This window comes from Limulus polyphemus, unplaced genomic scaffold (assembly GCF_000517525.1).
Source record: "Limulus polyphemus unplaced genomic scaffold, Limulus_polyphemus-2.1.2 Scaffold2101, whole genome shotgun sequence".
Lineage (NCBI taxonomy): Eukaryota > Metazoa > Arthropoda > Merostomata > Xiphosura > Limulidae > Limulus > Limulus polyphemus.
In genome coordinates this window covers 163,133-186,722 of record NW_013667711.1, presented here as the reverse complement: position 1 = coordinate 186,722, position 23,590 = coordinate 163,133, and the positions used below count along the sequence as shown (strand labels likewise).

Below are 23,590 nucleotides of genomic sequence, written 5' to 3'. Positions count from 1 at the left end.
ATCACATGATCTCGATGACGCAACAATATGTAGTTCTGTTTGACGTATTTGTAGAGTTACGTTGTAAATGTCTTAATCTTCAAACTCGCATGGATTCTAATATAATACTTATTAGTGGTTCATAGTGGCTAGTATTAGTAAGCCAAGAAAAACACAATTGCGTCTGAGCCTCAGCATGGGAAAAATCACACGTCGTAGGTCTGAAGTGTCACGGTTGCTTAAGGACGCCACCTAGCAAGATAAAAGTTATTTGTGATATTTTTGTTATGTATTTGTGTTATTTTTCTAGATTATTATTTTTAAATCACAAAAGCTTTCTTAAAAAAGAAAAAAATGACACGCAGCTGACGCATCCTATAGTTCGAGAACCGCTGCTTACATTAGACTTTTATATCTGATTATTTGAAAAAGAAAAAAGAAATAACTTCACAAATATTACTCACGTTTTTCATTTGATTTCTAGATCATTAGATCCACAAGCTGATAAATTGAGACTCATCTCTGATGTACGAGAGTAAATTTTCACGTTGCACAGAGTAACTCGAAATTATCTCTGCCGCCCAGCGGTCGCAGAAAATACGTTTTTAGCGAGACGTTTCCCTATTTAGTATGAGGGATTTCAAGATGGCGGAGCTTAAAATAGAAGCTCCGCTTGCGAAGACGGAAGAATGGTCAGATTTTAGTGATTTTCAAAACTCTGAAGACTTTGAAAATTCTAACAGGGACACAGAACAAACTTCTGCAGCTAATGATAATTCTTTTGTGGATAATTTTAACGATACTTTTTCGAACTCCCTTGAAGACCTTGTTAACACTTTTGACGAGAAAATAACGAATTGTTTTTACAACTATGATGAAAAGGTTGAGAAGCTAGCCCCAGTCCAAGTTAGGACTCAAGAAGAGATTATGAGTGAATGCCAGTAAGTGTTTTGTTTCCTATTTTCAGAAATGAAGCATTTAATTATGTATTAAATTTATTTGTACAGGCGAAATAATTTGTTTAAATGAAACGAGTAATAGATAATATTAATGAGTGCAGTTGAGACTTTTACTAGTTTCAATTACACTTACAAGTTACAGTTTAACTTGACAATTTTAAGTGTTTTAAAAATAAAATGACTATGAGTATGTCGTGTCTGAAAGTCTAACTTAAGCAGCATTAAATTGTTGATTTACGTATATGGTAATAAGTTAAATTACATGTAAGATATTTGAACAAATTGAAGGGTCATACAAAGTGAAATGAGTATTAATATTATGACTGAGTGTGATTTGTCAATAACGTAATGATGAAGTAAACATTACGTTTAGTTCTACTTAAGGGTATAATATTAAAATATTTAATAATAATATTATTATAGGCACAATTTGCTGATACCATGAGAGGTTAAGCTATACATTCTTACACAGTGTAAGTAGAAATGGTAAATACACAAAATTTGAAAAAGTACATGATACAGGCAGTTCCATCTCTGTGTTATATGCAAGGGGTTGAATACTGAATCAACAGTGTTATTCCTAACTAATACTAGTAATGCTAGTAAAGTGTGTCAGTATTTACACATAATTCAACTTTGAATGGTTTGCATGTGCATAATTTTAACCTCAAACAATGGAATATTAATTTATCAGAAATGCAAGCATTAAGGAAACTAAGTAAAAACAAGAATATTGTAAGTACTAAACCTGATAAAGGTAATAAGGTCATCTTAAACAAAATAGATTACAATGTTCCTGAAAATTATAAATTATATTTCTAAGTTTTTGATTGTAGAAAAAAGGTCCAAGTAAATTTAGAGAAACTAAATTGAAGTTAAAGGAAGTGAAGGCTATATATTTTAATAAAAGAACAATTATAGAAGGAAATAAGACCAACTGCTTGACATGTTGGCATTTTGTTGGATTACCAATAATACATAACTAAATTGTCTTATGAGGTCTATCCTATCCAAAATTGGATATTATAACCTTAAACTACAAACGTTTTTGAACAATTGGTTAAAGGAATTTACATGTAATGAACATATTTTAAAAGACGGTTTTTATTTTTTTGACATCAAATAATTAAAGTTTGATAATGATGTGGTAATAGTTAGCTTTGATGTGGAATCACTATTTACTAATATATCATTGGATAACACCATTGATTTATGTGTAAACTAGATTTATAATAATGAAGGTAGTTTTAATTGTTTACCCAAGGAAATATTTTGTAAATTATGTGAAATAACAACTATATAATCATATAATTTTTTAAGTACATGATTAAATGGATGGAGTTAATATGGGGTCTAGTTTGGCCCCAATATTAGCAAATGTATTTATGTGTTATTATCATTAAACATTTTAGTTAAAAGAATGTCTTAAAGAATTTAAACCATTCTTATGATAATGAAGAAAAAGAGTGTCAGTAAATAAAAATATGAGCGATCATTTCTTGAACAGTGTGATGCCTAGATAAGGGAAAATTTGGATAAGTACTGATTATTCTACTTAGACTGTGCTAACTAGATTGGATTTTAACATTTCTATAGGGACATTTGACTAGTATACAGTAGTAAAACATGCTGAATTTTCAGTTGGAAAGGTATTTAAAAATTTAGATTTTGTGATTATATGTTGTATTTCTTTCATTGACAAACTTTTAAATGTCAGAATGCTTTGTAAAGCTTAACCTTTTTAACCCATTCATGCCAAGGTGCTTCAGTTGAATGCACCTGTTGTATGGTTTGTTTTATTGCATTGCAAAACAAAACCACTGGAATGAAATAATTTGAAACTTGAATTGAACTTTCTACAGATAATTTTTTAAGTACATGATTAAATGGATGGAGTTAATATGGGGTCTAGTTTGGCCCCAATATTAACAAATGTATTTATGTGTTATTATCATTAAACATTTTAGTTTTATATATTTATAAATTTTAATTTTATATATGATATTTACATTTTTACCATACCAGGTGTAGTTGTGTTATTTACAGTGGTAGAAGAAAAACACATATGAGTTTCTTCTAATAAAATAATTACACTGCTAGGTTCATTTCCCTTTATATGAGTTCAGTAGTTGTACATCATATAAAAACTTTTATATTACAAAGATTGTTTTCACACTAATTGCCATACATTTTTATTAATATATGCAAACTTTATCAATTTGTAAAGAAGCTCTGCCTCCTAAGAATTCTTTTTGTAATTTTAGTGACAACCCTTACAGTTGTGGATGAGTAGATTGATGTACATTAGAGTAAAACTAGAAATGTTTTCATACAGCTCATATTTAAGTGATCTAATGTGGATCTCCAGTAAGATGAAATTAGAATACCTAATAGGATTTTAGTTAAATTTTTCTTTTTTTTTTATCTTGTGACCATTCAGAAATCATTAATCTTGCTGAGTTAAAATTGTGACATTCAAAAACTTTGAAAAACATATATCAGCAAAGAGTCTTTGGCACTAGAAATCTGTATTGACTTGGTCACTTGTTATATGGTTAATTTTTTGTCATAGAGGTACACACTGTGCCAACAAACATACCTTATTCAATGATCACAAATTAAGAAACTGTTGGAAGATAGATCTTTCTTTAGGGGTGAAGTGGCAATTAGTAGCAAGTGTGAAAGAAGAAATTTAGTGATTTTCAGTGATCTTGGTATTTATAGTAGATACCATGACAACACAGGACTTTTTAGAGCTGGTTTCTTTGAGTATCTTGCGTGGCGACCGATTTCTGACATACAAAAAGCATACACTTCCCACCCTTCCTCCTCACATTTCTCCAGTGCAGACATTTTCTGCCAAACTTCGAACTGATAGTTTGGTACAGGAGTGTAGAGGGAGTCACATGCATCACATGAGCATGTCATGCACCTATTGGTGAGGAGATGATGCATGATGATTTAGATGCGAGACATGTTGGAATCTTGCAATTCCAAAAGGGGGAAGTGGAAGGCTTGTGGCATGTGAAAAGAAAATGTTTGTATATAGATGGCAGCACTGAACAAGAATAGTTAATCTTTTGAGAGGAGGTAAGTACCTATCCAAAATACATTTTCAGCATAGGAAAATTTTAACTTTGCCTTAGTAATATATATATATTATAAGAGTAATTTACATTAAATTCTGTACTTCAGAGAGGGATGGTAACTAAATTAGAGAAGAGGGAAGACCTAGAGAACAAATATCCAAATTCTCATACTAGAGAAGATTGAAAGTTTTTAGAATATTTTCTTATGAATGTAAGAATTTAAATATTTTATAATATTAAAATTTGATTTATTAAATATGTTTTGATGTCAAGTTTATTTGTATACATTGGTATAACTAAATTTTGAATCGAACTCTGTAAAAGTTTCTGACATGCACACTTTGACTTACTTGTAGCAAAAGAGAGAGTTAAGAGACTGATTAAGCAGAACATTAGAACCTTTTTTTCCTTAACACTGTTAAGATTATTCCCATCAAAATTATACTTATAATTTAAATCGATAACCCATATGCATTACCTTCCATTTATTATTATTAAAATCCATCTGTGATTTATTTGCCCATCCCACCAAGTAATACAAATCCTTTTGCAAAGCAGCAGTATTTTCCTCACAGCAAGCAACACACAAAACCTTAATATCATTAGCATATTTAAATAATTTTTTATCATTCCTTCATGTATCGTTGATGTAAATGACCTAACATTGAGCCCTGAGGTATCGTACTTATGACATTAATCCAGATTTATTGAACAACATTTATAACAATTCTCTGCTTTCTTAAATCCAGCCAGTTTTCTCTCCAGTTAGCCAACCTATCCAACAGATGTATAGAGATAATTTTTTAACAAGCCTTTTATGTGGCACCTTATCAAATGCTTTCTGAAAATCCAGATACACCAAATGTACATCCTTATCCTCATCAACATAAGCAGTAATCTTTTCAAAGAATGTCAAACCATGTTGACTATCCAATCTAATTCTGAACTTTGTTAAATGATTTTGCAGAGTATCTTTTATTGGATTTTCCAAAACTTTTCACACAAGTGATGTAAGACTAAGAGGCCTATAATTATTGGGACAATTTTTATCACTTCCCTTGAAAAGAGGAGTAACATTTGCTAACTCCAATCTTCTGGCTCCTGCCCACTGTTCTTGAACTCACGAAAAATAGTAGGAAATGATATACATATCCTGTCCATAGCTTCCTTTCAAACCTTTGGGGGAATATTATTTGTCCTGGGAGCTTTAATATTTTTAAACTTCCCAATTTTTTGATAAGTTTAATGTTATCATCTTGATTGATCAAATTTTATTAGATAGTACAATATTGGATTGCATATTTGTTTTGTCTTTAGTTACTAATAATCAGTTAAAACTTAATGTTTTTAATTTGAGTTAGAGAGATTAACATGTTTACTGCCATGTGCCCCACTGGTGGGTCACAGCTAGGCAGTATGTTTCAAAGTCAAATTGTACAGGTGGAATACTCAATTTTCTTTGGAATATATTTTACAAAATTATATCAAAGTAAAATCTGAAAAGAAAAGAAACAACAGTTAGTGATTAGGTGAATTCAAAAGAACTCTGATGAATTAGTTGGTCATGCTTACTAGTGGGTCAAGGAATAATATTTTCACTACATGCTGCATGACACACAGGTGGTACACATATCAAAAGTGGCTTCATTGAGCTAATTAAACATAATATAGTACCCATATGAATAGTAGACACCTGGAATAAATATGTTGTTTGAAATTACATACATTTTTAATAAGTGAGTATGTAGGGAGGGCTATGAAATAAGGATTGATCAAGAATTACATTGGTCTTTATTAATTAACTGCTTCATTGCTGGTTAGGTGTAGCATTCAGTTTTATTAGCTTTTGTATATTCTGGATTAATAAACAAAAATGCACAAAATACTATGTCATATAAAAAGTATTTCTTGTCAATATCATGGATTTGACGTCTATTTGTTTGATTACAGGGTTTAATATAGTTTTAAAAAGTAACAAGAATTTGATGTTTTGTAGGGCAGAATAGGAGATTATTTGAATTTTAGCAAGTATATAAAAAACTAAATGATCCCCATATAGTGAAATATTTTAACAGGTTGTTTTATTGACAACAACAAATTCTGATATATCTTACGTCCTCTCACAAAAAGCTTTCTCAAGTAGTACTGCCCTCTATTGGCTCAAATTTTTTGCTTGCTACTAGACTTGAAACTCCCATTTCTTTTTGCATATCAACATGTGACTGATCATGCAAAAAACTTCCATCAATGGAAGTGCAACACCTATTGTAATTAGCACCTCTCTAATCATGCACTCGTTAAGCACTTCTTGATTGGCAATCTTACTGTGCAGAAATGTTTGTTTTCACTTGCAGTTTAGTTATTATATTCACATATTTTCACTTTCATGTACTTTTGTAATTTGGTAATTGCTGGTTTTCCATTTTTTTATGGATACTCATAATTTAGTTTCATTATGTACTCTCCCTTTTCTCTGGGGTTGGTACCACAGTTATTGGCTGTTGATGTGATGGTTATGATCCATAGAGAATTGCATAATTTCAGGCAACATTCTGAATAACCTAATCAGTGTCCTGTCATATGAGTGCCTAGGTGTGCTGATGATGTGACTTTGGGCAGCCTTTTTTCTCCTCCTGAATATGTTTATCTGTCATGTGTCACATAGGTAGTCTTATCCGGGCCTCCTCCTCCCTATGTAGACTTGATTAATTAGGTATGTTGTGTTTTGTCTTTTTCACCTGTTTTCCTTTAAGATTCTACCCATGCCATACTAGGTGATTAGTCTTTGGGTCATTGGAGTTCTAGCTAGTCATTCAGAAGATTGATATGTCCTGCCCCCCATGTATGTTGGCCTATAATTATTTTGCTTTTATAGTTCCAACTACCCATAATTAAACTCTTAGCTATTGGAATTCTTCTTCCTATGTGGGGTTTGGACCCTGATATTTCAGTTAATTTTCCCTACTTCCATTTTCCCATATACTTATGATATCTACTATTATCTGTGCATTATCCTCCCTTCACTTTTTGGTTGAGTCTATTCAACTGTCTCATTAAGGGTTTTTCTGTTGATAATGGTAGTCTCTTTTTTTTTGCCCCCATGGCATGCCTTTTCTTTTTGGCCCTTGTTTTACTGATATAGCCATTCTGCTTCTGTTTTCTTTTAGGTCTGGATACTGTGAACTGCACATGGCACCTTTTTTTTTATATCAAGAGGTGTTTGGTGTTTTTTCTGACTCTTTGGAGTCCAGGGTTTATTCAACCCTTCTACATGACTTCCTTTCCATTCATTTCTTGCCAGTGTCAGTTGGAGGCAGTTCCAGACTTACTTCTCAAGAGTGACATCAAAAGGTAGATCCTTCTTGTTAGAGGTATATTTTCATCTTTTTTGTCATTTCCAAAATGATGGAATATTGGCACCCAGTTTTTGATCTATTCTCTCTGAACCACTTCCTCATCATTCTCAAGTTCACCATGGAGTTGTACTTAGCTCTTTGTTTGGTTTTCATTCCTGGTTTGAATATGAAGTAGTTCAAAGTGTCGAATGCATATCTACATATTCCCATCTCCCCGGTATCCAGATATTTTTTTCATTGTGGATGCATGTTTCAGTTTCGGCCTTTTCCATTCAGACTTACCTGGGCTCCCTATATGTTCTGCTGAGTGATCCAGGCCTTTGCTTGACTGCTTCATTCCCGTGATCTTGGTTTACACTATTAAATGGACGACTAACTACTTGTAGCTTCCTCACAGGCTGGCTCTGCCCTAAATACTCAGTTTCTTCTTTGGAAAGATGCCTGAGTGGATTGGCTTATCAAGGTGGGGAAGTCATTCCTCACTCTTACTCAATTTCTGTCTCATCTTGGTGTGTTTCTCACCTCTTTTCTCTGTCAGAACTAGCCTTCTCATCTTCAGTTGAAAGCTATAAAATGTCTTGTATGCAGAGTCTCCTATTCTCCTTTTCCTTCCAACTCTTTCAGGGACATGGGCTTTGAGAGAAGCCCTCATTCCTTTTGGTCATGCCTACATGCTTCATCTTCAGTAGGTTTTGATTGACCAATGGTGCCTTGTTTGGATTCTCTTGGATGCTCCTCTTACCTTTTCCCCTCACTTACAGTCTGTGTTTTGACTGGTGGTTAGATTGGATCAATATTACTGCAGAGGTTTTGTCTTCTTCCTTCTTGTCCAGATTGTCATCTTTTTACTGGTGCTTCTCTTTTCATTTGGGGAGCATTTCATGACACTCGGGAGGTTTTTGGGCAGGGAATTCTTTTCTAATTTATTCTCCACATCAATCTCATGGACCTTCTTGCTGTTTGTTGGGCAGTACGAGGCCTGTGAGAAAATTATCCAACCTTATTTTTTCTGAGATAACCTGGTGGATTTGAATCAAGCGCGCTTGCATGAGCTGACCTTGAACCTTCGTGCGCATGCGTGAATTTTTCCCCGCTTGTTGATTGTGTCAGTTGTTGGCAAGCAGCCATTGAGTGAGGTAGTGTGTAGTGCTCTCGTCGGTTTTTCATTTCAAGGAAAATGACGGAACGACTGGAGCAGCGCTACTGCATCAAATTTTGCCAGAAACTGGGCGACAGCCAGGTGGAAACCATTCGGAAGATTCAGACGGCTTTCGGTGACGATGCTATGGGCATCACACAGATTAAGGAGTGGTACAACCGGTTTAAAGATGGCTGCACAACGGTGGAGAGTGAGCCACGCTCCGGTCGGCCATCAACATGCCGAAATGACCAGGTCATTGCCATAGTGAACGCTATGGTGATGCGGGACCGTCGTGTGACTATCCGAGAAATTGCGGAAGAGGTGGGCATCAGCACTTTTTCGGCACATTCCATTATGACCGAAGATTTGGCTATGAAGAGAGTGGCGGCGAAATTTGTGCCGAAGCTGCTTACGGTGGAGCAAAAGGAAACGTCACCAGTGATTATGGTGTTCATGAAGTCGGGGTCACTGTTTGTGGAGTCCAGCATGTCCTGTGAGACTTCAACACGAAGAGTCTTGGTTGTACGGGTACGACCCGGAAACCAAATCCCAGTCGTCACGGTGGAAGCATTCCACGTGACCAAGACCAAAGAAGGCCCGCCAAGTGCGCAGCAACGTCAAAGTGATGCTGACTGTTTTCTTTGACTCCTGCGGTGTGGTACACCACGAGTACGCACCACAGGGTCAAACAATCACCAAAGAGTACTATAGGGATGTCCTCCGTCGCCTACGTGATGCTGTGCGGCGCAAGAGACCGGAGTTGTGGTCAACAGGAAATTGGCGCCTCCATCACGACAATGCTCCAGCACATTCCTCGCACTTGATTCAGACTTTGTTGGCGAAAAAACAGACTCTTGTGGTTCAACAGGCTCCTTACTCTCCTGATATGGCTCCTTGAGACTTCTGGCTGTTCCCCAAACTCAAGAGGACATTATGGCTGCATCGACAGCCGAGCTAAACTCCATTTCGAAAGAGGCTTTCTTGGAATGCTTCCAACAATGGCGGCACCGCTGGGAGAAGTGTGTGGAGTCCCAAGGAGACTACTTTGAGGGTGATTAGGTTTCCAACGCTCCAGGTATGGCAGTTTTTATTCCCCGGCCAAAGGTCGGATACTTTTCTCACAGGCCTCGTATGTGTATTGTTTTAATGTTTGAACTTAAAGGAATGTTTTATTGTTTTCATGAATTTTTATTTAAAGTTCTTACTAGTTTTTCTTCAGTATTTTAATTTATGTAATGACTGCTTTTAAAATATATATATATATATATTTTTTAATACATTTTTCTTTATTTCTTCCTACAAGTTTGTTGTTAAATATCTGTAGCTTGTGTAAACTAAGGCTTTTTGTAATAGAAACATATATATATATATATATATATATATTGTAATTTGTAGTTGTAAATATTTTAGAGATTATTTAACATTTAGAAAATATTGTAATTGAACTGAGTAGAGTTTGGCTAGAGGACAGCATATATCACAGTTTTAGTGACTTACATTCAAAATTTTATTGAACTACTTTTTGCTTATGTTAAACCAATTAGTATAGCATAGAGTCATAGCTAATAATCCATATTTTAATAATATATATAAGTTTAAAGTTCTTAACTTTATAAGGCAATATTTAAAAAAATCTTGGATTGCCTCTAGTGTGAGAAATGTGACATATTTTTTCTAGACATCTCCTTTTCTCTATTTTTTTGGCCACCTCTCCAATAAGTACAAAATTTAATGTAAATTAATCACTATAAAATTGTCATTTGCTCAGACAAACCATAATTTTTATATCCTTAAATTTTTTTTTAGTTATAGACCTATCAAATAGAAAATTAAACCCCTCCTGCCACATCCACCTGTCACATCCTGTCTTTCGGGATTTGTTAATTGTCAGTTACAGTTAATTCACAAATTTTCTGCTTGTTATTTGCTGTTAAAGCATAATATGATAGGCTTCCAAGGAAATCACCTGAGAATACCACATCTAGATAGGAAGGAGAAATTTTGGTGCTGTGAATAGGATGTATTACAGAGTTTCTATGTTTATAACTTACTAGCTGTTATTTAACATTTTGAGTTTAAAGAAAAGCTTTTATGATTAGAATGGCTTTTTATGGATATAGAAGCATTCATGACTAAGAGGAAAAGTTTGGTGGGTAGAGACAGTTGTATAGAAGAGATGTCAAGTCTAGAAGTCCTTTCTTAGACAGTGGACTTTTGTCGATGCTATGAAGATCCATGACATTGGTAAGTCTGCAGCTCCAGACGTGGAGAGAATTGCTTACATCTGGTGCACCCTGACCTTTTGTTCAAGCAGACAGTACCTCTGAGGATTGATTTTTGCAGAAAGGAAATACAGAAGACTGAGAGCCAACAGAGTGGGATTGTGCCTGGTGAATTTTAGCCTACATTGGGAGGTCTATATAATAGTTTATCACCAGTCAGAGCATTGCAGCCCCAGTTCAGCTCCAGACCTCTGGTAATTTGTGGAAAACAGACTGGACATGCTAGATGATCCATCCAAAGATGGTGTTGAACACTTGGAAGAGACGGTTTTATACTAGCTATGTCACCAACTTGACCCCTTTGGAAAATCGGGAGGTTTATTAGGCTGTTCTTAGGCTCAGACAAGGATTAACACCAAACTACTGGCCAGTTATTCTAACAGTGTGCACCAGTTTCTTGGTAAGGCATACCTGGCAATGTTCTTTGAAGATATATCCTATTCAACAAGTTTATCGAGAGGCACCTAATGAGCTTATGCTACAGCACTTAGGAGTGAGGTATGCTCTTATATTTGTGGAAGCAGTGTCCATTGCTACATGATTTTAAGTAATCTCTTCTATTGACTTTACAGAGGAAGATCCCTGCAGCAGCAATAGTAGTGGCAATCTTGCATTGATCTAGAATAACAACAAGTCACTTAAAAACCCTGGCACTGCAATCCAGCCATAGTGGTCTCCAGTGTGTGGGCAGGGTTATTCAGGTCCACCCATGGGGTACATGTTGCCACAAGGACCAGCCATAAGATGCATGTTACAGCAAATGCCAATACCTCCACCTAGACATTAGTCAAGATGGGAAGAAGAAAGCATTTGCTTCACCTGTGAATTGAGATACTGGAAAAGGAACTGCTCATACTATGCCAAAGAGGAAAAATGGCAGAGCTATTGGTTTCAGCCAAAGACTTGGCAGGTACCAGCCAACTCAAAATATCAACACCTTGCTAAACAACAAAATAGGTAAAGTTATTGGTACTGGCTGTCAGATCACAGATCCAGGATGACCAGCAATAAGTATTTGATGTTGTACCAGATGCTCTGAAAAACTGACTGATCCCAATTCAAACTTGGTGGACCACAGTGAACTTCTTGCACCAAAGTGTTTAAGGTCAGTCCAGCTCTGTCAGGGCTGGACGAAGCTTTGTATGTTCCAGTGAGGGGAAAAGAGTGGGAGGTTGAGGTCCTGATAAACACAGAAACAGTGAGAACCCTAGTTGACCTCACAGTATTTTAAGCCATTCTATTGAGTCCACCACTTTTACCTTGTGAGCAATGATAGCCTAGATATTTAAGGAGAGATGGGTCTCTGGCTCAGTCTAGGAAATGTAACTTACAGAATGAAAGTAGCTGTTTCCAATCTCAAATCTGGAATTGACCTCCTCAGTATAGTTGACTGCAGAGCTTGCTCTTCAGTTTTACCCATGCAGCAGGTAAGATGATGAGATCTAGCTCTTGAACAGTGCAGTTCCCAAGTGTTTGTAGTGGAGAAAATAATAGTACCTCCATGTACACAAGTGATATTCCATTCTTTAGTCTGCTACTCACTGTGGAGGTGATGTCCTCTCCCATGAAAAGTAGCATGAAAATGTCTACAAGAGTATGTAGAGTAGCTAAGACTGACAATGATTGATGCATGAGTTTGGTCAGCAATAATTGGGAAGGCAGCATGTCAACAGCACTTGGTTGTGGTATGCACCAGAGGCATAAAAGCAGCTTGGATATGACTGGATTGATTCATACCTGATACTCTTAACAAGTTGGTCATATAATGTATGAGTTACAAAGGATGCAAGGTTCATATGGAGTATGTTGATAAGCTGCATCTGTATATCAGACAAGTCTTTGGTACACTGGCTTGACCAGGAGTGGAGAGTTGACTGATAAATTGGAGGAGGTCACTGTATCGAGTCATTCCAGTCTACCTCACAAACAGAAGTTACAGAGACTTATATGGCAGTCTGTAACAAATCATATAATGAGTTGTTGGAGATGGAAACAACTGCTTGTTCTGATAGGCAGTCAAGATGCTTCTGATTGATATGGGTGGGAGTAATTGATCACCAGCTAGGATGGTTAGGTAGTCATAGTTATTGCTAACTGAAAGGCACTACAACCCTTTACATGATATTGGGTAGTAATATTCATTAGTATGTATGACCCAACTTCTGTGACTACTGCTTGATCATTGATGGTTAGGACAGTTGTTTGATCAAAAAACCAATGACTGAAAAAGCTTTGCAACCCTTGCTTTCAAAGTTGTTGAGTGACATTTAGATACTGTGGATTTACTACTTTATGGAATTATCACTCAATTCTCAACAGTCAGGCTGATCATGCAATTGAAAAATTAGTGAGTGAAAGAGCATTGGTATCCTTGCACTCTTAGCCAAGATTGAGTGAATTTTCTGAGGTGAAATGCCATCTGATGTTTTGAGAGAATTTCTTCCATAATTTAGCTGAGTGGTGAGAACCTTATGGAGCATGAAACCTAGTACTTGGTAGATTTTCAGTAAGTATCTTTAAGAATGCTGGATCTATGAAGAGTCCTGCTTTCTTTGAGTGTGTATTGGAGTACAGTAGTAATAGGATGAATTATAAACCTGGTAAATAAACTTCTAGTCAGAAAGTCTCAAATCATCTCTGTTTTACTGATTATTATTTCATGTAGATGAAGTATAAATGAGTCTAGTTTAATACCCCTAATATAATAAATGCACCCAAACCATTGATGACAATTTACTTTAGTTATAAAAACACGCTATTTTACCTACTGATTATGAAAATGTTGTTTTTCTGGCCTTTTTTGCTGCAAAGACATGCAGGGCTTCCTTCAGATCTAGGTTTTGGGCAAGTTCATGTTCCACTGATTTTGTTGTTGGTCCATTCAATTGATCCTGTGTCATTGTGCATCTCAAATAATTTCAGTTTAGAGAAACTGTGGTTCCCCCTTACAACCAAGACTGGCAGTGTCAACAGTATATATATAGAGAGAAATAAATGCATTTGGATACACAGACATATTATTCTTCCAAATGTATTCCAACACATCTTTAGGTTTTAATCCATTCTTCTACACAGAGCTATTAGCTCATTGCATAATTCAGGTGCATCAATGTCTCTTGAATTGCTGTGTGAGAGCCATTTCAAGAATGTTGCTCTGGTGAATTATATCATTTGTTTCCATTTCAGTCTCTTAGGGGATGCTGTACAGAATTTTTAACTTATTGCTGTGTTCCTGAAGCTGTGCAAAATGTTCTTTCACTGATTGTATAGCAGAGTCCAATACTTGATTAAAACAGTTGATTTTGAATTTCTGTTTTGGATCATTGATAGGCCTGTCTTCTGTTGAGATTGAACTTGCAGTTCAGGCAGAAAGCAGCCATCATTTTCAGCTCCTCTGTCAACTCCCTTGCATTTGTCCATGCCCCTGAAAGCCCTTGTCTGTCCAATAAATTTGGAGATAGATTTTTGTTGTGTCTAGCTATGCAGTTGCTTGATAGAGAGGACAATGTTTGTTGTTTCAAGTTTTTTGTTTGTTATATTGATTTCATTCATTATATCATACCAAATCATTATACTGCACAAAAATTTTAAGTTTTGCATTTTAATCGCAATGGATTTGCTTTTGATCATGATTTAACATTGTTGCTTCCAGTGAAATTACTGTCCTTTGGAATAGAGAGAAGGGCATTATACACTTCAAAAAGCTGATAATGGATTGCTTTTACTGCTTCAGCTTGACTTTCCAATCTAGTTTCGTTGCAAGATTTAGGCTTTTGATGTGTTCTTTAAGAACATCCCAGTGATGTATGGAAGCTGAGAAAAAGGTATATATATGTTTTGAATCAGGCTGAAAACTCTGCAGCCTCTAGAGAACAATTAGCTGCATTGCTCAGCACTAAGTTAAGTGAATGGTAACTTCACAGAAAAAAAAGCTTGTGGATTCAAGATTTGTATTTTTTTTTTATTTTGTACTTGGCTGTTTTTGTCTTTCATGTTGTCCCTATTGTTGTAGCTCTGTTGTATCATGTCTGCAATGTCAAGTCTCAGCTCACAAAGTTTCTGCAGAAGTAATTTGGTTATTCCAGCCTCACTTGCATCTTTTAATTCCAGGAATTCCACAAAATGCTCTTGAATGTTTATACTGACTGCCACATTACTGTAGGTTTCGTTCACTGACACAGCTCCAAATATCAGAGTCATTTATGAGAATAACTAAATGAGAATAACTATTTATGTTAGAGGACATAAGTACATATTGGAAATATATTTTCAGTCTAGGAAAATTATAACTTCTGAATGAATCTACTATTATAAGTGGGTTTATTTAATACTTGTTGGTAAATAAGTTTCTACCTGAAAATACCACTCTTTGTTTCTTTGTTTGCTATAATATGTAATATCTATTGTGTATAGCTGGGTGATGAGTGGTATTTTTTAATTGAATAATTGATGGGTTCATTAATCGAGTGCACTCGATTAATTGATTAGTACATCATGCCTCCAATAACTCATACAAGCAAAAATTTAAAATAAACAAAAGTGTATGTGCTAATTTTTTACATTTTTAACCATTGCATTATTCTAACATGGTATTAATTTTCCTATTTTCCTTTACATTGATGAATTTCCTGCTGGGTAATTTTCTAATCACCCTTAATTTCACATGATAGGACTCTTCTGAAGGTTGCCACTTATGCATTTGCAAAAAACAAATATTCCCACACATTTTATAGGCAATTTCATACTTGGCAGATGAATTTTGAATGTTGAATAAATACCACTAAGTGATTGCCATTGTTTCTTTTTCAAATTTACAGTAATCCCACAGTACAGTTCAGTAATCCTGTAAATCAAATAAATTGATAATTAAATAATGAAAACACATTTTGCTCTAACGATGATGGTTAAAATGTTTTTATTTAAATTGTCATGATTACAATTACAAATAATTAAGTAACCACTTAGACAATTTGTTTGTATCCATTGTGTGAATAGGCTAAATATAAAAATGATATTCAATAAAGATTTGATTTATCACAATATTTTGCAGTCACCTACCATATTCTCAAAACAGTAAACATATATAATTTGATGACAATTTTATTTAGTGAATATAATTTATAAACATTGCAACTCAATAAAACAATAGTATATATATATTAAAAAGTAAAAATGGTATAATTTTAAACAAAAGAACTCTGTGCGTGTGTGTGTGTGTCTTCATATATATTTAAATACCTAAAATCAACATAAATTGCCTTTGAGGTAAAAATATATGAAAAGCTAGAGGAAATCCTGTCTTCAGGTACAATAATATAAGAGTAAGTTATTTTGTTCATCCTGAACTGTCATACATGATGACAAAACCTTTTCCAAATGTCATACATTAGTTACAGTGTTAAACTTTAATAAAATTTTTTTCCTAACCCATTCAACCCATTTCTAAATTTGGTGAGCTTATTCTACCTTATCTCAACTCATCCGATATCTTCTCAGTGAATAAAATTTCTCTAGCATTAAAACAGATGTAATTTAATACAAATTCTTTTGCAATTTGCAACGATAGGAATGGAAAGTTTACAGAAACTATAAAAGAAACTCTTACTTGTATGTTTACTTTATTAATATGTAATAGTCTAATTATTAGTCTATCCAACCATGTTTAAAATTCTTTTATAGCTGTTTTCAAAGCTGTGTTTTATTAGTAAATGATTGATGTGGCACCACAGCAAGATTTCAACCAAGGCCTGTAAAAAACTAAGGGAAACACTTTACAATGAAAAAGTGGATAATATATTCTCAAAGGGTGAAAGGTTATTATAAAATAATGAAGTTATTCTCTGGGATGAGCAGCAAAATTCTTAAAAAACATAGTAGTGTTGTCTGCAGGCAAAACTGTTCGCAGTTGTGCAGAAATGGATATATTGAGTTTTTTCTTCATGAATTAAACTAATTGCATGTCAGAATATGACAAATTATCAATTTTAAATATTTTTGAGTTAAAATTGTTTAAATACTTAAAATTAACATAAATTGCCTTTGAAGTAAAAATGTATGAAAAGCTAGAGGAAATCCTGTCTTCAGGTACAATAATATGGGAGTAAGCTATTTTGTTCATCCTGAACTGTTATACATGAAAATATATCGTACATGCAAAGTTGTACAAAACTTGTAACAACCTGAAAAATAATACAATTGATAGTGTTCTGCAGGTTTCTCATTACAAATTTCCACAAGACTACTGTACTAAAACTACTGAATTTTTTTGATGAAAATAAGCATATTACCTTGTGACTTTTTGAAACAATTTTGTATATAATGTTAATAAATTTTATCATCCTAAGACATCAACAATATAATATTTAAAAAAAACTAACTAGTTTTGGCTTTGGCTTTACATTAAATATAAGTTAGATGAACACTTCTTTCATTGTTGGAAATAAATTTATTTTTCAAAACGTGCAAACATCCATACATGCTATTTGATGAACAGTATTGATGCTCATAAAAAAACGGAGACTTGTCAAAGCTTGCTAGATGGAGTACTTACATTAAAAGTTTTTTAAACATGATTACTGAATGTTTGAAATTTTGTTAATTGTTGTTAGAGATCGATACTTTGAGAAACTGCTGCTCGAAATAGAGGTGATCCAGGATGTTTGTTGTTTTTTTGGGGAGGAAGTTCCGACTAGACCTCTACTAGCAGTACTGATGAATGTATATCACTTTTGTTGTTTTCCTTACTTATAACTACACACAACTGGTAACTTTAGTAATACAATCAATTAGAAAGCCTACAAATTCATTCTGAGTAGCTGAGTTTGGTTAAAATCCAATGATGTCAAAGCTTATATTCTTTATTTCTAGTTATGTGATTGATATAAAACTCAAAACATTTCAAATTTTTAAATTAAGATTATATAGTTATAATTATATTTAGAAAAAATATTTTGAAGTTTACATATACATTCATAATTTAGTATTTGTAAACAAGATGCCTGTTTTAAATTATTTTTAAATCATCATTTATGCAATCTTAGTATTTGCATTTTCACTTATTTTTTATGTCAACAATATGAAATCATTATCATGAGTGTTATAATTCACTAGGAGATCTTCAATGAAAATATTTTTCTGATATTATGTTTTGTTATGTGGTGATCACTCCTCAGAGAGTGAAAGCTTCAGGACTAAACTGTTAACTATATTGCTGTTATAAACATTTGGACTTATTTATTTGCACTACTTTTTCCCACTATCCTTTGAACATGCACAGTAAATTGAGTCAATCAGTGTGTCCTGTGGAAACCACCGTTACGGTGAGTTTTGTTGATCATACGTGAGTTTAAATTTAATGTGCTTTGACCCCAGTCTGGAATATTAATTGGTAGCAGAGCATGGCTCAAAGTAACAGTTACAATAATCCACTGGCTTTAGGGCCAGTTACAGTCTATGAGACCTGGAAAAATGAAGCTGAAGTATGGAGGCTAATGACGGTCCACAACAAGAAGAAACAGGCTTTGGTGGTTACTTTATCACTAACCGGCCAGGTGAAAGCAAAGGCACTTGAAATTAGTGTTAGCAGTTTGAATTCAGAAGATGGAATGGATGTTTTGATCAAGGCTCTTTATTTGCTGTTTACGAAAGAAGCCACAGATTGTGCCTAAGAGGCATACTCAAAATTCAGTTTGTACAGTAAACTCGAAGATATGCCACTGTCAGAATTTATCGTTCAATAAAATGGAACTTCCAGATGCTGTTTTGTCATTAAAGATAATTTTTTATGATGGTCATGTAACTAGTGAAACTGCTTTGAGTGGCAAAAAAGAAAGGATAATGTTAAAACAAAAAGCAGCTTATGTAATGGAGAAGTTCATTTCAAATTCTGACACAAAATATAAGTTTCAGCAAAGCAGTTAACCTCCAAGAAACAGAAGAATTAACAGTACACTTAAGGGAACCAACCCATTAGATAAATATGATAGAAGAACAAAGTGTATGATCTGTCTGTCAGTGTTTCATTGGGTCAAGGATTGTCTACACAAAACTAGATAGGCTGCCTGTGTAGTTGAAGATGACAATGGAAGTGAGGTTTGTAATATAACTTGAAAAAGGAGATACATTACAGAATGAAATACTTATGACAGAAGCACTTGACTGTGCTGTAATTGATAGTGCATATACAAGAATGATATGTGGACAAAAGTGGATAAAAAATTACATTGATGACTTAGAAAGCAAATAGAGGGCTACTGTTGTTAATACAGTCAGTAACAAATCTTTCAAATTTGGAGATGGTGTGAAAGTAGTGTCATATATAAATGTCTCTTTACTTGACAAAATAGAAGTGACAACTTGTAAAATCAACACAGAAGTAGTAAATGCAGACATACCTTTATTATTTAGTAAAACATCTCTTAAGAAACAGGCAAAACTAGATATTTGCAATGATAAGGCTGAAATGTTTGGCAACCTTGTGAAATTGAAATTCAAGTCAAATGGACATTATTGTATAAATATGCGATCATATGATACAGAGAACAAACGTGAAGATGAAAAAGGCAATAGGCTAAAATACTGGTTGCTAGTGACAACAAGTTTGATAATAATGAAATGGAAGTACTCAAATCAGAAATTTTGGTTATTAAAGACAACACAAGCAAAGCTGATCAGAAGAAAATATTGATCAAACTTCATCGTTAGTTTGGACATGCAGCAATGAAATGTCTAAGAAAACTACTTGAGAATGCTGGCACAAAGAATGTGTAAGTTTTCAAAAATCTAACAAATATTGTGAACAACTGTGAGGTGTGTTACAAATATAAGAAGCAATTTCCTAAACCAGCAGTAGGGTTTCCTTTAGCTAAATACTAATGAAACTGTAGCAGTAGACTTGCATGAATTGGGAAAGAGCTTATGGTATCTACACATAATTGACAAGTTTACAAGATTTAGAACTGGTGCAATAATTGCAAGTAAACTATCATCCATTTTCATGCAGAAATGTATACAACATTAGATTGGTATTCATGGTGCTTCTAAAAGACTATATAGTGATAATGGAGATGACTTTAATAATGAAGAAGTCAGGGATATGTGTAAAAACTTCAACATCAAATTCAAAACCATAGCTGCATACAGTTCTTGGAACAATGAGTTGCTCGAGCACAATAATCAGACACTCACAGAAATCACAAAGAAAATTAAAGCAGGAAAAGAGTATAATTGGGAAAAAACATTATGTTGGGCCATAGTGGCTAAGAATAGCCTGTGAAACATTCATAGATACAGCACCTACCAGTTAATCTACAGTAGAAATCCTAATCTGCCTTCCCTACTTGTTGATAAACTTCCTGCATTAGAAGGCACAACAACAAGTCAAGTTGTAGCCCAAAATATTGATTCTCTGTATTTAGCTAGATGTGCACTCATGGAGGCAGAATGTTCTAAAAGAGTAAGAAGGGCCGTAAGACAACAGAGATATGTGACAATGTTTATTTTAAACATCCAGACAGTCCAGAATGGATAGGGCCAGCTACAGTTATTGGATAGGATGGTCCAGTGATATTTGTTCAACATGGTGGGATAGTAGTTGAGTTCAAACAGATAACAGTTCAAATGATAAGTCAGCCTCAGTTGAACAAGGACATATAAAAACAGAACAAAGGAAGGAATCAGATAATATTGAAGATAGTATTGAAGAGGAGTCAACAGGTGATGAAACTGACATAGGGTCAAAATTAAATAACTGTACATACAGCACCCTTCAGAAATACAGAGGAACTAAAGATTAGTCCTGGAATATTGTGCAGTATGAACACCAACAAAATTGTCAGCAACTGACTGCCAGGATCCTTAGTCATGCAGGCAAAGCCACAGAAAAATTAATAATGGTACAATTTAGAATACACTGGACCTAAGCAATTAGAAGGAGTGAAATAGTTGGTTGATTTAGGCTAAATTAATGACCTTCAAGTCTCAGAAGTTGTTGAAGGTTTTCAGGAAGTAGATAAAGACCCAAAGATTCTCCAACATGTTCATATGAATCAGTGCGTCTCATACTCGCATTGTTTGCTCAGAATAATTGGAAAACGTATTCAATGGATATCAAAACTGCTTCTCGACAAAGACAAAGCATAGAAAGAGAGATCTGCATACATCCACCAAAAGAAGCCAATGCACCAGGAAAATTGTGGCACCTTCAGACATGTGTGTATGGTTTAGGCAATGCTTCATTATAGTGGTATAAAAGGGTGAAAACAGTTATGATAGATCTAGGAGCAACAATTTTTAAAGTTGATTCTGCAGTGTTCTATTGGGTGGACAAGCAAGGAACACTAATAGGTGTTTCAGTTAGTCATGTTGATGACTTTATATGGGGTGGAAGATCTGAATTTGAAAGAACAATGGTTGATAGTGTAAGATCCATATTTTCTATTGGAAAGGAAGATAGCTGTGCATTTCAATATATCAGTATCGGGTTAGCTAGTAATGGTGAAGAAATATATATGTATCAAAATTAATATGTAGACAATTTAATCCCTTTACAAATAGATAAAACTCGAGCTAGACAATGAGAGAGACCAACTTTGATCAAAAGTGGGACAAATTTTATGGGTGGCTAGCCAGAGTTGACCAAATATTTTGTTTAATGCATATAACCTAGCATCACATATCAAAATTGCCACAGTAGGAGATATAATAGAGGCGAATAAAGTAATAAGAAAAATCAAATTTGAGACTGTTCCGCTTAGATTTCAACATTTGGGAGAAGGAGAATTGCTACTTGCCATTTTTAGTGATGTGTCTTTTGGAAACCTGCCAGATGGTGCAATTCAAGGAGGATATCTGATTCTGTTAGTTGGTAAATCAGAGAAGTTTTCATCCATATGTTGGAACTCTAGACAAATTCGACATGTTGTGCATAGCACTTTGGCTGGTGAGACCTTAGCAATGGCTGATGCTATAAATGGATCAATATTTATTGCACTCTATTTGCTGAGTTGAGTTTTGGTAAACCCAACCCAGAGGTATTACCATTTGTCTGCATTACGAACTGTAAGTCAATTGTAGATGCCATAAAATCAAACAAGTTTTTCAGTGAAAATGTTTCAGAATTGAGATCATTGGAATTAAAGAACTTATTGAAAGTCCTCAGATTAAAGAAGTTATTGAGTCTGACACTTGAAAACAACTGGCTGATTGTTTGATGAAAAAGGGAGTTTCATCTCGTATGTTAATGAAAACATTTGAAGATGGTATAATGGAATTTTAGAAACTTTATGAACTATAGAACCATATTCTTTTAGTGTTGATGTTATTTGCTCCTTTTGAATGTTAGACATTCATCTGTTGTGTTGAAATTTGAAATTGTCAGTTATTGATCTGAACTTCAGTAAGAACTTATAATGAACATTTCTTAAAAAAGAAAGAGTATAGAGGAATTTGTTAACTGTATTGATGTTACAAATATTTGGACTACTTTATTTGCACTACCTTTCCCCACTATCCTTTGAACACGTGCAGCAGATTGAGTCAGTCAGTGTGTCCTGTAAAAACCATTACAGTGAGTTTTGTTGAGTATACACAAGTTTAAATTTATTGTGCTTCAATCCAAGTTAGAAGTTTTATAAACACCATTTGATAGGTAATCGACTGTGATTCTGTCTGTGCAAATGCACATGCTGATTTTCTTTTGTTTTTCATATAATATAGATTTTTTTTTTAAACTTGTCCAGTCTCTCATTAATATACAAGAGAACTTGGTTATGTAGTCAGTCACATTTACTTCACAAATTTCCTGCTGCTAGTGTCTAATCATATATTTGCAAGGAAGTTAGTGTTTTTTAGTATTTGTTGGAACTATGAAACAGAAGACTTTCCCAATAAATTATATTTGCTATGTGGAGAAAAACTGTGCTAAGTAACAATTTAAATATGTCAACCATGTTTAATGTTATTTATAATTTTTTTATTCTAATAATTAGACGTTGGACATGTTTTTCTCTTCACATTTAATGTATTACAATGTGCTTAGTTTTGATATTTTGAACTGTACATATACCTTATGGTCTTACTTATTATGCAAGTTATGTCATAAACAATAGCTGTATGCAATGAAATACAAAACCAGAACAGAATGTAATTATCCACTAAGGCACAATTAACAAGGAATAGATGACCAAAGCAAGCTGAGTAGAAAAAATATCTTAGTCATATTTAAGTAAAGAAAATGTATGGAAATGCAAAGCATGTGGTAATAATTCTGAAAATTCAGTTTATGAGTTATGTCCATCAAACCATGGTGGCAGAAGATTCACAAATTGTTTACAACATACTATGTTGCTTATAAAGTTTTAGATATCCTTAAAAATATTGTATATTGCTTTTAAATGTTCAAGCAAATAAAAGAAAAGATATTATTCAAAAACCTCAGCATATCCATTATTGTTTGTATGTGTGAATTAATAGTCTAATATGTGTACTGTTATGTAGTATTTGGTATAAACATTTTAAATCTTATAGCAATTAAAACAACAGGTAGGCTTAAGAACAAAATTTGGTAATTTTTTAGTATTATAATTTCTTTATTATGTGTTAAGAAACTTAGGTGAGTAAATTAATTAAAGATAACTTCAGATATTTCTTTTTTATTTTTTATCGTTTTAGTTTTACATAATCAGTTCCATTTTTTCTAATAATACTCAATTGTTTTTATTCCTTCAGAACTCCACAACAGGTTTTATCTAACCTATATATACACCTGGAAAAAAGTTAAGCACCC

The 23,590-nt window shown here is 34.0% G+C and overlaps 2 protein-coding genes across 4 annotated transcripts in view; both read left to right on the top strand.

Annotated features, from left to right (window-relative positions):
- LOC106465951 (eukaryotic translation initiation factor 4 gamma 1-like) overlaps positions 1-23,590 on the top strand; it is a 97,202-nt gene that overhangs the window by 10,845 nt on the left and 62,767 nt on the right. The gene's annotated exons all lie outside the window — the stretch shown is intronic.
- Positions 365-924, top strand: LOC106465952 (fasciculation and elongation protein zeta-1-like). The gene has a single exon (XM_013926199.2). It carries the CDS (start codon positions 610-612, stop codon positions 922-924), a length of 315 nt encoding a protein of 104 aa, XP_013781653.1. The 5' UTR covers positions 365-609.

Excerpts from the sequence above, each read along its gene's own strand:
- LOC106465952 (XM_013926199.2), top strand. The coding sequence starts at position 610 with ATGAGGGATTTCAAGATGGCGGAGCTTAAAATAGAAGCTCCGCTTGCG.